Here is a 17,687-nt window from a genome sequence, read left to right as displayed (position 1 = left end):
CAATTTTCTTTATTTTTCCAAAGTATTTTCTATGTCCCATACCATTAAGTTCTTTATATCTGTCATTCTAAGAATGGATTTGTGACCTTCATGATGAGTGCCATCATATGACAAACCCACTCTTAGAATGAAAAGATACTAAGGGCCAACTTCTAAGGGATATAAAACAATATGGAAAGTCAAAACTGTTCCAATATCTGAAGCTGAGGATTATTTTACAAACAAAATAGTATTTGCATCCTGATTTCTAGCCATGGGCATTAGCCAGAAGACTTTCCCTGCTTTACAATATTTGTGATGGAAAAGCCACACAGGCTAATTAAATTCCTAGTGAGTGCAAATAACCAATGACCCTTTGGAAATTTAGCCCATATGTGCTTTGAAGAAAACTACATGGCCATAAGATGGCACTACCTCCACACACATTCCAAATGTGAGTTCTTCAACTGTTCCAATTTTAAGTAATTTTTTCCGGAATACTTGCCGGTTAAATGGTATACCTGCTTCTCACTGAAGTGTGCTTCTCAAACCTAAAGAAAGCTAAAGGCAATCCAGGTATCTATCGAGTTATTGTTGTTTTGGGTTTTTGTTTTTGTTTTTTTAAACAACAGGGGAATGATATATGGACTCTGTATTGCACTCTTCATTGCAAAACCAGTTTGACACAAAATACTCCACTTCAGTCTGGATTATGGCAAACTATAATCCAGCCCACATCATATGTTTTGCCATATGATTGACATATTATGTTACTTGCCAGTTTAAGCCACGCTTGCCATGAAGCATTAGCGTTGAGCCTCTGTCCCAAACTGCACCATATAACCAGCGAAGGAGAGTAAAAGGGATGAAGGGGAATGAAAACAAAAAGATACACAAAGAAAGCAAGAGTAAAGTTAATCAAGCAGATTAAGATTAGTACAATACACAAATTGTAACAAGAAGTTTTCAGGGGTCAGGAGATTTGTAGGGTTATCATAACTGCAATTTTAGTACAGAATTAGTTAAATATTATAACAACATGATAAAATGCATGTTCTTGTGTTTATTACAGCCTTCTGGCTATAGATCTTTACTGGAAAATAAAGGATTTTGCAATAAAAACAAAAATGATGAAAATCAGGTTTCTTTGGAGGAGGCTATTAACTGAATCATGAGAGAGTTAGTGGATGGAGCGAGATCAAAGGCAACTTCTTCGGTACCTGTGAATGGCTGCAAACAGATCCTCAGTAGTTCTAGGTCTTGCTGGTGTTGGCACTTCCTCACTCCCTGCTCTGTAAGTGTTACTTGGCAGTGATGAATTATTTGCTGTGTCTGTTTCAAACACCTCACCTAAAGAGAAGGAATGAAAAATAACAACGAGGTGTCACTGGACTCCCAAACAGCACGTTATCTGCTAAAGGACCCCTTCATATTCTTCACTACAGTAGGTAAAACAATGAAGAGATATACTGAACGTTCCGTTTTCTCCATGATTTCACAGTACAATTTTCTGAGGGAAATGCAATGTCTGAAATGCCTACATTTGTTTATATACACACAGCCCTAAAGCAAAATTTTGTGTTTTTTTAAATAATTCAATTAAAACAAGTCATTGAAATTCCTCAAATTAATCAGGTGTTCATAGGATTTTAAAAACAGACGACAGTTGATAAAACACGGCTGGTATTGCCACTGTTTTTCTGAACAGAGGTTAAAAAGAAGTGAAGACAGACAGAGAATCTTTATCAGGGATTAATTCGAGCTCTGTTATTTTCCTTATGATTTTTAGTCTAGTATCACACCTCTCTTTTTGTGGGTGAAAATCAAAATGCTATAAAGCACCTGTCCCTACCCCCAACCATTGCTAACCTAGCTCCTGCTACACAAGAAGGCTAAAAGAAGACACACTTACCACTTTCATCCTCTTGAGACAGATTTCTATCAATGTTACTGCTGCTGTCTCCATTGCTCTCTGAACTGCTTCCTTCATCCAAAGTGGTCTGCTGCTCCTGCTTGGGAGCATCTTGAACTGGTGATGCTGCAGGCTGTACCATACAGACATTGGTTTCCACTGTTTCAAAGAAGGTGGAACCAGCAGCTCCTCCCTCAGGAACCAAGCTGCCAGAGTCCATCTCACTGGAACTGAGTCCATCTGTAAGACAATTTTTTGCTTCTTTGCAATGTGCAGCCTCTCTCCGAGTTGGACTTGATGTGCTTCTGACAGGATCACTGACATCAGCTATTTTCTCTGCTGTAAAATCTAGCTGCGGAGGTGGTACAATGAGGAAGAGTTTGGGTTTCTTTGAAATAGGAGGTGGCTTCTTGTTTGGTGATACGCCCTGAGTCTTGTTCAGAGACCCTGAGGGTTCCTGAAATGGTGTACTAATAAGGCCATTGTGCACAGGAGATTGGGGTGCTTCTTCAGTGTTTATTCCTGATACATCAGCTTCAAAGGTTTGTATGAGCCCTGCTGCATTTCCAGGTTTTTGACCATTGCTGATCTCAGATGCACTGTCACCAAGATCTGGATCTGAATTCTGAGGAGGAGTTTGAACTAGGTTTTTGAACGAAGGATTATAAGTTTTCATTTCTTCATCCAGGCTGTTGCTGAGCCTTAGTGAAAGGGATGGTTTTAGAGAAGTCTGTGGTGACAAAATTACAGTTGCTTTTTCCTGAGAGATGGCTTCAGAATTAGATCCAAGTGACTCTTCAGTTTGTGCTCCTGTACATTTTTTCACAGACCTCAGCTGTACCATTTGCAGCGCTTTGGTAGTTATTAAGGGCATTACAGGCCTATTGGAGTCTTGCTTGTTGGCTGGCTGTTTCACTGCACTGTAGCCAGAATCATCCTGATTCCACTTCTTAAAAGAATATTGTGTGGACTTAGCTGTATCTTGTGTCAGCCTGGGGTCAAAAGGTGGTGCTGGTGGTGGTACTATGTTGGGAAAAATGGAGACAGGAGGAGATGGAGGGGAAGAAGAAGGGGCACAAAATGGACTGAAGGGTGTTTCCTGTGGAGAAGGAAACCATGGACCACTCAGGGGAAAGGAAGAATTTAAAACAGCTTCTGGTGGGGGTGGCGGGAAGCTGGGAGAGGCTGGTAGCGGAAGCAGATCCATTCCATCTGCTGGGGCAGGGGGTGGAGGAGGGAGAAGATAATCAGGAGAATGTGGAGGTGTCAGAGGAGGAGGAGCTGTGGTATCAGGAGGGGAAGTCAGGGGTGGGTCCAGTTTCTTCATGTTTATGCTCCCTTCTGTAGATGTATTGGAAGAAAGAGAAGTGGAGGACGAAGAGATAGATATTGAAGATAGTAGAGAGGATTTTCTCTCAGGCACTTTTGGTTTCAGCCTGGGTTTCCCATTTGCTGGTGGCATGGATTTTAAAAACACGGGCACTGGAGTAAGTGCTGTGGGTGTATTTGATTGACTAGAATACCCACTAGATGGTGATGTGACTCTGTGAGTCTTCTCTGGAGAAGCATTCTTTGGTTTGGCCGGTCCACTTGCCACTTGGGACATAGAAGCCCTTGAGCCATCACTAAGTTGTCTGATGCTGTAATCACGGAGGGCGGCTGTAGTGCTTGCAGAACAAGTCACTGGGCATTTTAACTGATCGTCTGGCACCCCAGCATAGTCACTGTAGTAGCCCCACTGGTCGGCACACTCTGACTTGATGCTGCTTGTTTCACTCTGTGATGGAGTGACAGTACAGAGAGAGTACATATTTGGAGCTGTTGTGGACATCATGCTACTACTTGCACTGACAGAGCTCTGGCTGCGAGAACGCAGCACCCAGGGATCCTCATAATCACTGCATGGACTTTGGGATGGGGAGCTACCATTTTTGCATGTAAGGTTTAACTGCAGTGAATGCTGAAGGGTAGTGATTAGCGTTTCGTCAAGTATCTGTCCGCTAGACTGGGCTTTTTTCTTTGGGATCCTTCTGAGTGAGTCGGTTCTGAATGGTGGAAGAGGTGGCTTCTTTGCTTTTTTCAAGGATATGTTTCGTGTAACGGATTTGTCACTGTTGCTTGACCGCTCTTCTTGGTTTTTCCTCTCATTTCCATCAAAAATGTTAATCACACTGTGTCTGAGGTTTCCAAAACCATTATTACTATTGCATGGTTTACCTGACTTGAGTCCAGAGTCTGTATGCATGGTAGTGTAGTAGCCATCATGGTCAACAGAATACAGAGAACTTGAATCTTCTTGGACAGAAGTTCTCTCTAGGCTGCTGCTACTCAAGTTGCTAACAGGTGTGGAATAACCTGCAGTGGCACAGACTTGCTTGTGTGAAGCAGTCTCATCATTTTCTCTAGATTTGTACACCCAGTGATCTGTGCTGTTGCTTTGTGATCTGTCTCCTGAATAACTGGATTCACTCCTGCCATCGCTATCTTGGGAGTAGGCTGTGAAAGGGAGATTGTTTCTACAGCTGGAGCTCATGCTCTGGGACCCACTCTCCACATTTCCTGGAGTGCTGAGAGATACTGCTGAGTCGCCAAGGGAGAGCATCATGGTAACATTAGACGAGATAGTTTCTGAGGTCTGTGAGTGGCGTGTTGAGCTGCTCTCACTCCAGTTACCGCTAGAGGAATGGTGATCTTCTTTCATGCTTATTGCACGGTTGGCAACAGGACTGTCTCTGGGCTTTGTGTAGGAAGGTGAACTGGTGATTTTACTATCCAGTGGTCCAGCACTCTGGGTGGAATGAATAACAATAACTTCTGAAGAGGATGATATGGTGGCATTTGGTATGATACTCGTTGAATAAGTAGCATGAGGAGAGACAACACATGCTGGGCTCACAGCTTTTTCACTCTCATAACTTCTCACTTCTTGGGACTTTGGCCTTGGCAGTATCTCAGTCCTAGGGTTATTCCTCATATGGATTACATTATCATCAACCTGCAACTTGCTTATCTGGTGTGACAAAGTGCCAGCTGTGTCCTCTGCCTGGCTAGAGATGCTCTGCCTTTGTTCTAGTGACTGCAGGGACACTCTCGCTCCTGAACGAGGCAAGCTGTGAAAACCCATGTTGTCATTTAGGCGAGAGCCAACTATAACCCCAGCAGAATCACTCATCACAGACATGTTTCCAGAGGAACTGGAGAACTGTGACATCTGGGCTGCAATCCCTTGTCCTTTCTGCGCTCGTATTCTTCTCACTGAAGGGGGCACAATTTTGATTTCCTCTGTCTGGCAGCTGGTGTCCTTGGTTTCAGATCGTTGCATAGCAGAGCAGTAGCTCTCTAGTCTCCCTAGTGTGGAACAATGATCTGGAACATACATCGAATGCCCACGGAAGTCACTTTGGCCAGTGCCAACTGCTGAATTCAAAACAAAAACAAACTGTTATCCCTTGAAAACACAAGTACTTACTTCATTACTACCATGCTCTTACTAAGTTAGAAGATATCGTGGGCCATATTCCTTTCTAGGTCATTGTTCCCTTTGCCCTTGGAGGTCACACAGCTGTGGAGAGATGTTCATACCTTCTGAAAGGCCATGAAGCATCAACAAACTCTCCTTACACATTGTGTATTTTCTGCATTCCACTTCTGATGTTCTTTACGAAAGGGTACTGTTCGTTAGCTTGTGGAATTTTGTGTGTTCCTACTGCTTATGCCACATGACAGCTTCTATTTATGACATGAAAATAATTTCCACAACAGCCCATTATGTTAAACACCCAATAAGACTGCATGCCTCTCAGAAGGGAAGCAGCAGGAACAGACAAAGGCCTGAGAAATATGTTGTATCACAAGTAAAGCAAACGTTTAAAAAAAAAAAAAAAGCCATTGCCTAAATCTGTAAAGTATTAGATTCTATTTCTCCAGAGAGCTATTTTGTATCAACAGCAGGGGTGGCCATGAATTTTTGATGGCGGGCCACTCCAAGACGTTGATAAGTTGTCAGGGGCTGAACTTTCCTATGGAGGCAGTGTATGGTCTGGCATGGAGGCTGGGTGCAGAAGGGAACTCTGGATAGGGGACAGGGGTGTAGGATAGAGTGTGGGGGCTGACAGGGAGTTTGAGTGATGGAGGGGATTGTGACCTGGGGCAGGGGATTGGGGTATAAGTTCTGGAAAGGGGATGGATGCAGAAGAGAATTCTGTCCTGGGAGGATGTAGGAGCTGGTGCAGGGTCTGAGAAAGAGATGGGAAAGCAGCTCATTTCCTGGGATTGGGGAAAGGAGGATGCAGAGGGTTTGGGTGATGACCTGGGTGCAGGGCCTGGGGTGGGGTATGGGGGCAGGAAAGGATTTTGGCCTGGGAGAGGCATATAGGAGGAATACAAGGTCTGGGAGGGTTGGGTTCCAGTACCAGAGGCGGGCTCTGATCAGGACGTGCACATTTCAACTACATTTCTGGGCAATGGAATCTGAAAGATTTTGCAGGGTGCAGGGGCAGCATGCGAAGCTCTTCCTGCCCCGGCGCAGAGAGCCACAGGCAGCAGGCAGCTATTTTGCATGGTGCTGCTGTCTATCACAGGGGTGGGCTACTGGCCAGATTAAAAAAGGCCTGGTGGGCTGGATTCAGCCCTGGCCATATCTTGCATTCCAGGGTCTACAGTAAAAGAAGAAAACTGGGGAAAGAACGAAGAAAACTAATTCAGCTTCTGCTCCTCTAATGCCCAACACCATCAAATGCCCACGTCCCTTATTTACAAAACAGACAGACATGTTGAGAACTGCTGTGCTTCCTGTTTATGAGACAAATTCCATGGCCTGGGGTAACTGGACTTGGACGACAAAGCACAAAGAATGTATTAGTTCAAGATATATCATGAGAGTTATTTATTATCTGTATTACTGTAGAGCCTAGAAGCCCTATACAGCTATTACTAAATCAACAGAAAGGACCATGAGGTTATTACAGATTTGTATTTCTATAGGTCTTTGTGCTAAGGAGAAAAACAGCTTTTAAAACTGGTTTGGAAGGGCTCTTAATCCCCATTTCATTTGTGCTACTACAGTAAATTAGAAAAAGAAGAGGCAGCAGAGGAAAAAGTGTCTACACAGATTTTTACAGTGAGTCTCAGAGCCTGTGTCTACAGGCTTGGGTTCTTGCTATGGCACTAAAAACAGCTCCAACAGGAGACAAGCAATTGCTTTAAAGCTGCTGCCTGTTAGCTAGTCTCACAGAAATGATTCATTGGCATGTCTCAGTTGGCACCCTGTCCTGCTACTGACTTCCTATTTGCTAAACACAACTGGATTAGTGGTAGAAGGGTTTTCCCAATTCACTTTTAAATATAGGTGAAAGCACATCTGATTATTCTTATTCTTGGCATCTACCAGAGTGAAAAGGTAGGTAGGAGAGCAGGGAAGTGTATTTGTTTTGAATGTTATACATAGAGAAACTAAATATTCAGTATAATAGTACCATTCACAAAGCAGGACACCACCAAAGATTTTGACGTGAGACACGAAACTGAGAATTTCAGAGTATATGTTACTAAGGCAAAAACATTTATCGTAAATATGCATGGAAATTTTATATCAATTGGAACCAAAAAATATGTTAGGACAATTTAGGGCCTAATCTACTAGTCTTTATGCACCTGTAAGGAATGCAAATATATGACCCAAGGTAAAACTTTAGGGCTTGGTATTGAGATTACATCCAAGTAGGCAGATCCCTTTCAGAGCTTCATGATCAGTGTTCCCTCTAATTTTTCCCATCCACGGGTGGAATAATTTTTGTTATGTGCACCAAGGCATGAGCGGATGGGCACCACCAGTAGAAACAAATGCTGCTGGCTGTGACAGCTTTGCCAGTCATCTGGGCAGCATCTGAATCTCTCCTGCTCAGCCACCCAAGCGCTCAGTTTACAGGGAATGTTGTTCTTGACTTCATTGATTCTCCACCATTGTTAATTGGCAACCAAGGGCAGGTGCAAGGGTCTATTTACATAGCTATACCTGATGGATAAAGACCTTAAATTATAGGCTGATTGTTTCAAGTAATATATTCTAAAAAGTGTCTTTTTTGTTTTTGAAGAATACATAATTTTGAGGTTTTAAAAATTTCTGATACAAAGACTAGGGCTGTGTCTACACTAGCCCAAAACTTTGAAACGGCCATGCAAATGGCCATTTCAAAGTTTACTAATGAAGTGCTGAAATACACATTCAGCGCCTCATTAGAACGCCGGCATCTGCGGCACTTCGAAATTGACGTGGCTCGCTGCCGCGCAGCTCGTCCAAACGGGGCTTCTTTTCGAAAGGACCCTGGCAACTTCGAAATCCCCTTACTCCTATCTGCAAATGGCCATTTCGAAGTTTTGGGCTAGTGTAGACATAGCCTAAGTGACAAATTGGTTTGTTTCTGTCCTCAGACGAGTTCTCAAACCTTTCAAATCAATTTAGATACTGGTATTTTAGTTTCATTTCTTGTACAGGGACATCAGAAATCTGCAGGAACTCACCGTGCCTCTCTTAAAATTCCATAGGTTTATGACAGTTTGATGGAATTTTACAAGGTTTATTTATTGCTTCCAAGTTTGTTTGGAATTCCTCATCACATGCCAGATTGTCTCCTTATACACTCTTGTGCAGGCTTTTCAAAATTCTTAACCTGAACTGCCTTTGTTGCTACAGTTTCTGGAATGTGTATTATTCAGCAGCAGTTTCTGAGAAAGAGTTCAAACTATGAATTGAACATTAAATTTAGAAACCTCTAATAACAGGTTAAAGTTACATCTGTCACAACATCAAATGCTGGAGAAGAATTTGAACTTTGAAAGGATACCACATGTCAGCTAAAGCCCAGCTGGTGCACAGTGGTGGTGGTGAAGCAGATAACAGCAATTTTTAAGAAATGACAATTGCTTTACAGAATTTGTATACATAAGTTGAGAATAATCTTCCTCATATTTGGGAGTTTAAAATAGTGGTGATTAGCACACTGGCTCACCAATTAGTGCTGTGCACTAATATGTGAGAGGCCTGGGCTTAGTCTCTTACCCATCCGTACTGTTGCCAGACTGGAATTGTTAGGATTACTGAAGAGACAGCTCATTAGGGGCATAATGCAAAAGCAAACAGAGAAAACTGAAGCTCTTAGTTACAATCAGCTCATATATTAGCTGGGGACTGACTCAGCTGACCTGGGACAGATTTACAAAGGTAAACAACATGTCACACAACCAAAATCAGTATCCCCTGACTGTAGTGGCTACTGTATACTCCCCAAGCCACCTAACCAATACAGACTAATCATGAAGAGCTGAGAAAAGAATTTAACTTTAAGCAGCGCTTTTTAGTGCCAGTGCTCAGCCTTGGCAGCCCCAGACATGGGTTTGGTTGGAGGGGATAGGGGACAGTGAGCCAGTTGAGTACTGGCTTCTCTCTTTTTTTTTAAGCAGAAAAAGCACTCACTGCCTTTAAGTTCCTACAGTTGGATGAAATGCAGGTGGAAGAGAGCCTCATGCTACACTGCATCTGCAATGATTATGCCACCAGAAGCAACAGTTAATTTGAGGATGATCATCACAACATGGGACTTGGAGGTAAGGGGAAGGTGTAAATGGATGGGATGGATTACAGAAAAAGGAGTATTGTTGTCACAAATTACTGTATGGTAAGAGAGAGGTAGCCGTGTTAGTCTGTATCCTAACATAACAAACCAGGAGTCACGTTGCACTTTAAAGACTAACAAAATAATTAGGGGATGAGCTTTCATGGGGCAGACTCCATATCTGAAGAAGTGGGTCTGCCCCACGAAAGCTCATCCCCTAATAAATTATTTTGTTAGTCTTTAAAGTGCTACAGGACAGCTGGCATGTTTAGTTACGAACTATTGGGTTTGTCAACCAATATATAAGCACTCTCTCCCAACCTTCCATGTCCGGCTGTATGATTATTTCTAGCATGTGCACTTCTCATTTGTCCTCCATGAACTTAGCCCAGCTCAGGCTTCCTTTACTAGGCCTTCTCCAAAGGTGAAAAGCTGAGTAAAGGAATGGTGTATGTGCAGTGCCAGCAATATCCTGGTTATCACATGTGGACAGCCTAAGACACTTTCCCCAGTGCACTCCCCTACAAGTGCAAAGTATATTTTAGCTATACAACAAAAATCAATTTACAAGTACAAGAACTTGCACTGGTGCTCCGTAAAATATCTGTGATATTCAACGGGGGAAAAAAAAATCTCACAAAATCCTACAGTGCTCCACAGAGCTGTAGCTAAAAAGTATTGGGTCTTTGTAAACATCACTGCTTCCTCAAAAAGAGACTGTCTATTGGACAGGGAGTCAAGACAGATGCAATTCTGTTCCTCTGCCACTAATTCAAAATTTGACCTTGGGCATGGTCATTACGCTTATCCTGTGCTTCACTTGCCCCAGAAGCAAAGTTTGGATAATGCTTAGTTGCCCCCTAAGAGTATTGTGATTAACACTAATGTTTAGCAGTTCAGTGCAAGAAGCCCAAAATTAAATATCTCAATGACATTCAAGGACCTAGACAGTGTTTGGTCCTGCTGTAAGGGCAGGCAAGGGACTGGACTTGATGACCTCTGGAGGGCCCTTCCACCTCCTACTATTCTATGATTCTATGAAAAGCTGCAGCCTTATCAGAAGTATCACAAGTGAACAGCACAAATGCCCACTGACCCTAAAAGAAATAGTGTCTTCTCTGAGGACAGTGTGATATATGGAGAGAGAGAGAGAGAGAGAGAGGGAGACAACTAGGTTTTGAAATCCCATCACTTGAGTTGCCTGACACTGGCAGAACTCCTAGTCATCTGGAGTTCAAGCTGATAATGTAAGAGATCAAGTGCAAAACAAAAATATTTCTATACATATATAGCAGTTATGTGCTCTCAGGAACTTGTTGAAGTTAGCTGAATTTCCCAGGATACAGAACAACTTTGGATTTACTTATAAAGTCTAGTACTATATGGGTTATATCTGCTCAAAATTTGCTCTGATAATTACTGGAATTTCACAGGAATGGTTTCCTCTCAGCTGTTGTTTACAAGAGTTCCAAATATGATAACTTAAAAAGTGACATTTGGAATTTTTATGGATAGTGAGAATCAAGTCATGTGATCTGTCCTATCAGAAAGCAGGTGCCAAGTGACCATTCTGGATTGAGCTATCAGACATATCCATCTTGATGACTGATGGGTGTCACAAACAGATTTGGTATCTGCAGACCAATCAAGAAGCATAAGCTACAGACAGGAGCCAAAGATAACCACCACATCTCAATTCTGGACCTTAAAACCACTTCTTTAAAAATACAGAGAGACTATTGTGACTAAAATCCCAGGACATTCAACTGGACCTTATCTTGCAAAGATACTGGGCAATGTCAACCTTTTCCTATCCCTTGGAAATCATCTCTCATCCATGACAGAAATTAATGCAGAAATCCAACACAGCCCTCAGCTGTGCCACTGCAGCCTTTTCTCATTTACAGTACAGGGTTTTTGAAGATCATGACATTCAAACAGACACAAACCTTCATGTTTATCCTGCCAGTAGTCTCCCAACATTGTTGTATGGGTCTGAAACCTGGATAACCTACAGACATCACTTGAAAGTCCTTGAAAGGCATCACCAACACTGCTTCCCCAAGATCTTGAAGATCAAATGGGAAGACAGCTGCACTAACATTAGGGCTTTGGAAGATACACAGACCACCAGTATCAAAGCAATGATCTGTCAGCAATTTCACTGGACTGGTCAATGTTGTCCAAATTCCAGCCCATCACCTCCCAAAACAGGTCCTATTCTCTCAGCTGAAAGACGGACACTATAATGTAGGACGACAATGGAAGCGTTATAAGGACTTGCTGAAGTACAACTTGAAGTGCAATATTGACATTGACACTGGAGAGGCGTTTGTCCAGGATTGCTGAAAATGGAGGAAAGTTCTCCACGATAGTCCCCTAACAAAACGATTTATTTGGTGATGAGCTTTTGTGGGACAGACCCACTTGTTCAGCTCAATTTCATTTCTATAAGGGTGGGAAGCATTATAAAGACTTGCTGAAGGACGACTTAAAGAAGGGCAATATTGACATTGACACTGGAGAGAGACATTTGTCCAGGATTGTCAAAGTGGAGAGAAGTCCTACACGATAGTCCCCTACAATTTGAACTTGCCCATCAACAAGCTGAGGACAAGAGATGCAAGAGAAAGGAAGACTGGCTTCCCGTCATAGCCAACAGCAGGCATGAGCTTTCATGCGACACAAATCGATCTGAAGTGGGTCTGTCCCAAGAAAGCTCATCACTGAATAAATTATTTTGTTAGTCTTTAAAGTGCTACAGTTCTGCTGCCTTTTTTTCCCCCCCATGGGAATTGTGGATCCACATGTGGTTCAAGGTTAGGCCTTATCAGCCACAAGTTCTATTGCAGTGAGGACAGATGTTTTTTGGTATGGTAGGAGGCTGTTGACTATGACGGGAAGCCAGTCTGTCTTTCTCTTGCATCTCTTGACCTCAGCTTGTTCACGGGCAAGTTCAAAATGTAAGTGAAAGAGGAGAATGTTCTTAATTCCTGACAAGTGTAACTCAGATTCATCAGTTCCAAAAACATCCTGATCTCTAGACAGAGATGCAGGAAAGAGTGACTGAAAGTAGCTGCTTTAGAAATGCTACATCCAGAAGAGAAAGACACACAGTTGTCCCTGGTCTACACTACAAACATACGTTGATGAACTACATCTTTCAGGTGTGGAAAGTCCACACCCAAGTGACACAGTCAGTCTGACTTAATTCTTTGTGCAGGCAGTGCTATGTATCTGGGAGGACTTCTCATGTCACGCAGGTGCTGCCTCTTGGAGAGATGGAATATTGATGTCCTCGGTATACACATCACCACTAAGGTGCTGCTGCAGTGCTGTAAGGGTAGACAAGCTCTTACTGAAGCCACATCATGCAGACACGTAGATTTGGAGCATTAGTCTCTGGCTTTCCTTGCCTTTTCTTTACTCTCGTTTAAACTCTGCCCCACAGAAGCTAGGTTATAGAATCACAGTGCTGCAAAGGACCTCAGGAGGTCATCTAGTCCAGCCTCCTGCCTAAAGCAGGATCAACGTCAACTAAATCATCCCAGCCAGGACTTTGTCAAGCTGGGACTTAAAAACCTTTAGGGATGGAGATGCCACCACCTTTCTAGGTAATGAATCCCGGTGCTTCATCACTGTCCTGGTGGAACTGTTTTTCCTAATATCCAACCTACACCTTCCCCTCTGTAACTTCAGACCATTGCTCCTTGTTCTGCCATCGGTCACCACTGAGCACAGTCTCTCTCCATCCTCTTTAAAGCCCCCTTCAAGAAGCTGAAGGCTGCTATCAAATCATCCCTCACTCTTGTCTTCCGCAAACTAAATAAGCCCAGATCCCTTTGCTTCTCCTCTTAGGTCATGTACTCCAGCCCCTAATCATTGTCATTGCCCTCCTCTGAACCTGCTCCAATGCATCTACATCCTTTCTATACTGGGGGGCCCAGAATTGGATGCAATATTACAGATGTGGCCTCACCAGTGCCAAATAAAGGGGAATAGATATGCTGGAAATGTTCATCCTAATGCACCCCAATATACCACTAGCCTTCTTGGCTACAAGGGCACACTGTTGACTCATATCCAGCCTCTCATCCACTGTAATGCCCAGGTCCCTTTCTGCTGTACTACTGCTTAACCAGTTGGTTAAGTTGTATGGCTTCTATGTAGTTGATGCAGATAATTTAGAGCAATGTAAAAATAGTCAAGAGTTTGCCAGTGTTTGTAGAAATTTAACAACCAATTTCCACCATTTTTGTTAAATAGTTTTAAGAGCTGCAATGGTATTGTTTAAAATATATAAAGATAAAAGAATACCTAGTTTACCAGACAACTGAAGGGCCATCAAGTGACATTACATTTTATAGAGCACCTTTCACGTGGAAGGATCTCAAAGTGCTTCACAGACTATGTACAAGGATCACTTTGCTTATCATTGAATTGCACCTGGGAAAATATGGCAAAAGTATGCTAAAATATGAATATTTAAAGACGTTATTCATTGGGATCTTCATGGGTACAATTTATGTTCTAGGCAATGTGCTAGGCATTAAGGGCTTGTCTACACTACCTCCCTACTTTGAAGGGAAGATGGTAAGGAGGGTGTTGGGAGATTATTAATGAAGTGTTGAGCTGTATATGCAGCACTTCATTAAGCTAATTCTCCCCCACAGCAACTCCAAAGTGTTAAACTTCAAAGTGCCAGCTTGTGTGTAGCTGCGGCTCACCCACCGGTACTTCAAGGTGCCCGGGCAACTTCAAAATCCCTTTACTCCTCAAAATTTAACATTTCGGAGTTACCACAGGGGAGAATTAGCTTAATGAAGTGCTGCATATGCAGCGCAGCACTTCATTAATATGCAGCACTTCATTAATAATCTCCTGACACCTTAATTACCATCCTCCCTTTGAAGGAGGGAGGTAGTGTAGACAGCCTGAGAGTGTAACAATTGGTCCTAGGGAATCCCCCTAATGTAAGTTTCCTCCATGTGTGGTGCTCCCAGAACTGCTACCATGGCTCTGTGAAGTCAATATAATAGCTCCCAGCACTGGGGATGCGGCTGCACTCTGCCTATCCTGACACAGCAGACAGTAATTAAGAAGTTGTTGCAGCCAGAGCAGTTTAGCAGCCCAGAGGTTACTGTAGCATAAGCAAGGGGTCAAACAAAATTCCAACAGCCTGAGAAAATGCAGGGAATGCAAAGGTGATTTAAAGTCCCTTTTACTCCTGCCCAGTCTATTTCCATCTTCAGCACAACACAGAAACAATCAAGCCCTCTAAATTCTCTGATCCCAACTGTTTCAAACACAATCTTCACTTAATACACTTGTGGAAGATTTCTTCATAGTCCAGATGCTGTTTATTGAGCACCTATTTATTTTAGCTAAATTTATAATCAATCATTTTAGATCAGCAATGGGCAATATAGTCTAGTGCAGAGGTGAACAAACTTTTTACGTTGGACCCCACTTTTTGTCCCTGCAATTAGCAGCCCCCGCCCCGCACCTGTCTAATGTAATCTAAACCAATGGAAATTTTGGTTCTGTTCTGATGGACAAAACCCTTCTGGCCTGTGTAAAAAATAAGTATGTAGAATATAAAAACTTTATTAATTGGTATATAAATGGAATACACATACATAAAAACACTAAGGCCATGTCTGTACATGCCTCTGAGGAAGAGGGGTCTTCCTGAAGGAGGGGTTCCTTCCAGGAGATCCCCACAGGCTGCGCGTCTACACGGCTATTTTGGAGTCCGGAAGAGCTTTTTCCAGACTCCAAATCATATTGTGTGGCCATATGCTAATGAGGCATGGGAAATTTACATCCACACCTCATTAGCATCTTCCAGGCTGCTCATTACCATGCTGCTTCCGGAGTGTAGACATGGCCTAAGAGATTTCAACATTTGTAATGAGATGGATGAGCCTGACACATAGCAGCCAATTGTGCTGCCCCCGCCCCCCCATTATCACATCCCCTCAAAGGGGCCTGCCCCCTCCCCCCCCGAGTTTGCTCACCCCTGATCTAGTGAATGAGCCACATGAGTGGCTCTCCTTCATCTTAGTAGGACACAAGTCTGTGGTAACCAGGAGGGTCTCCAGAATAAGGTAGTTTTGCTGACTGTACTTGTGTACCTATAATTTGCAGAGTATGCTGACTGAACCATAGCAGTGCTTTGGATGGATGCAGAGGGAGCGCACGGATCTCACAAATGTGTGTGCAATCAATATGCACCTCAATTTACGTGCCCTTGCTTTACATATCTGTTATTTTAGTAACAGTGATAGGAAAAAAAAAAACTATGCAGATGGAAACCAGCAGAATCTGGCAGCCCTTCACATGGGCAGTGGGAAACAGTGTCCCATGGGAAACAACTGGGAAAATAAAGATTTGTAAATAAAGTGTCTGAATGCTCAGGTAAACAAGCTGCCTGGAGAACTGTGTCCTGACTTCAGGCTACTTATTGCCCACCCCTGCTCTACTATGTCTAGCACGATCAATAACATAGTTAACAATGCTAGCATTTAAAGGGTCACAGTTAGGTCTAAACTACATAGTTGTACACATTCTTCACCAGTAAAATGCCTAAATAATTCCATTTTTCTTTTAAAGTAGTTGCTTATATTTTGGAGCACAGGGCAAAATCTGTAGGAAGATTCTAAATGCATGGATTTTCCATTCCTGCAGAATTCTGTTGTCGCAGTACACAACTTTTTCAACTACTGCGTTCCCTTCAATTGACTGAAATCAACAAAGAACTTCAATTTACAGGTGCACAAATGATATGACTTGAATTAACATGTCTTTTGTGATAAGACACACATTTATTTGGAACTTTAATAGGCTATCAGACTGTATTGGCTTCATGAGCACTGGTAAATATTATTAGTCAAGTAATGGTAAGCAGGGAAGATGAAAAGTGATGGAATACAGTTCTGATGAGCCATACCTAGCTCCTTTTGTATGTTGTCAGGGACTCCTGTAATAGTCTTTCTCCTTTTGACTTTCTTCGGCCGTCTTACCACAGTGTCTGTGTAAATTAGAGACCGCCGAATGCTGGCTTGGCGGTCGAAATTCTCCCCTAATGTGTAGTAGAACAAGCAAAGCAACATTACTTTCAAGCACGCTGACATCATGCACTTTCTTCCACCAGCTCATTGTAGAAATGAAAAAAAGGCATTAATAAATGATGTTAGCTCAGACTTACAGTGAGGGTACACACTGAAGGAAAAGATACAGCATATTGTCATGATAAGGCTTGAAGAATATACACATGATAGAAAGATGCATGAGATTTTGACTCTTTGGGTCAGTTTCAAACCTGACTGAAGCAGGTACCTTTTGGCTCCTTATGAGGGCTTTTTTTTTTTTGGTGGGGTGGGGAAGAAGCTAGCAATCTGATTATTCCCTGAAGATGACAGACTAATACTGTTCATTTAGGAACAGAACTTTGTCATGGCAGGAGAAAAGCTAGCTTCCTCATGAAAGAGCTCCACTAATACAGCTACAAGTTGACCTTCAATACATTTTTTTTTAGTCTGAATGTTTTTCAAGCAAGCATTGTGAAAGCAATGGTATTGAATTTCTATAGTTATTTCATAATGTGGGAAAACATCCCTTCGGGACAGGGTGAGACCACAATAATTTTCTTTGTTATCTCAGTCATATTTCAATCCCAACTGCCATATGTGAAAGGCCAAACATATTAATAAACTATAATACGGGTTACTATCAAACCCTTATACATGGAACTTTCATAAATGGAATACTACAGAATGAAGGATTAGTGTCATGTGTCTGTCAGAGTGCATTAGTGGAGAAAGCCTTATAGTGACTTTATACTGTATCATAAAGGGACCCAGCAGCAGCACCACTCTAGTTGAGGCTGAGCAGCACGTCCATAGAAATTCACTTTTTAGGCGTTCACAACTTGGCCATTTTAATTTCTGGTAAGATGAAACTTGTCTTATGAATTGTCAGCTGAGTTACTCTCCCTCACCAAAAAAAAAAATAAAATAAAAAAAGTCTTCAAACTTTTTAATTAAAACACACACACACACACACACACACACAATAATTTTTAAAATACAAATTCACTTTAGAGAAGTTTCAGACACATTCAAATTTGCCTAATTTTGGGGCAGAGTTTTGTAAATTGGCATGCTGTAAACACTTGAGCATGT

At 42.4% G+C, this 17,687-nt stretch overlaps 1 protein-coding gene across 4 annotated transcripts in view; it reads right to left on the bottom strand.

Annotated features, from left to right (window-relative positions):
- The window catches only part of NHSL1 (NHS like 1), a 254,071-nt gene that overhangs the window by 6,697 nt on the left and 229,687 nt on the right, over window positions 1–17,687 (bottom strand). For 3 of the 4 annotated variants that reach the window (XM_074990474.1, XM_074990475.1, XM_074990478.1), the window contains 3 exons: window positions 16,454–16,585; window positions 1,892–5,308; window positions 1,200–1,329 (listed from right to left, as the gene is read on the bottom strand). In XM_074990474.1, the coding sequence (XP_074846575.1) occupies window positions 1,200–1,329; window positions 1,892–5,308; window positions 16,454–16,585 (3,679 nt within the window). The remainder of the gene's footprint in view (window positions 1–1,199; window positions 1,330–1,891; window positions 5,309–16,453; window positions 16,586–17,687) is intronic. The other variant, XM_074990477.1, reaches the window with a different exon arrangement.

The sequence above is a fragment of the Carettochelys insculpta genome, chromosome 3 (assembly GCF_033958435.1).
Source record: "Carettochelys insculpta isolate YL-2023 chromosome 3, ASM3395843v1, whole genome shotgun sequence".
Taxonomy (NCBI): Eukaryota; Metazoa; Chordata; order Testudines; family Carettochelyidae; genus Carettochelys; species Carettochelys insculpta.
Note: the sequence above shows the minus strand (reverse complement) of the source record. Positions and strands in the feature narration are given on the sequence as shown.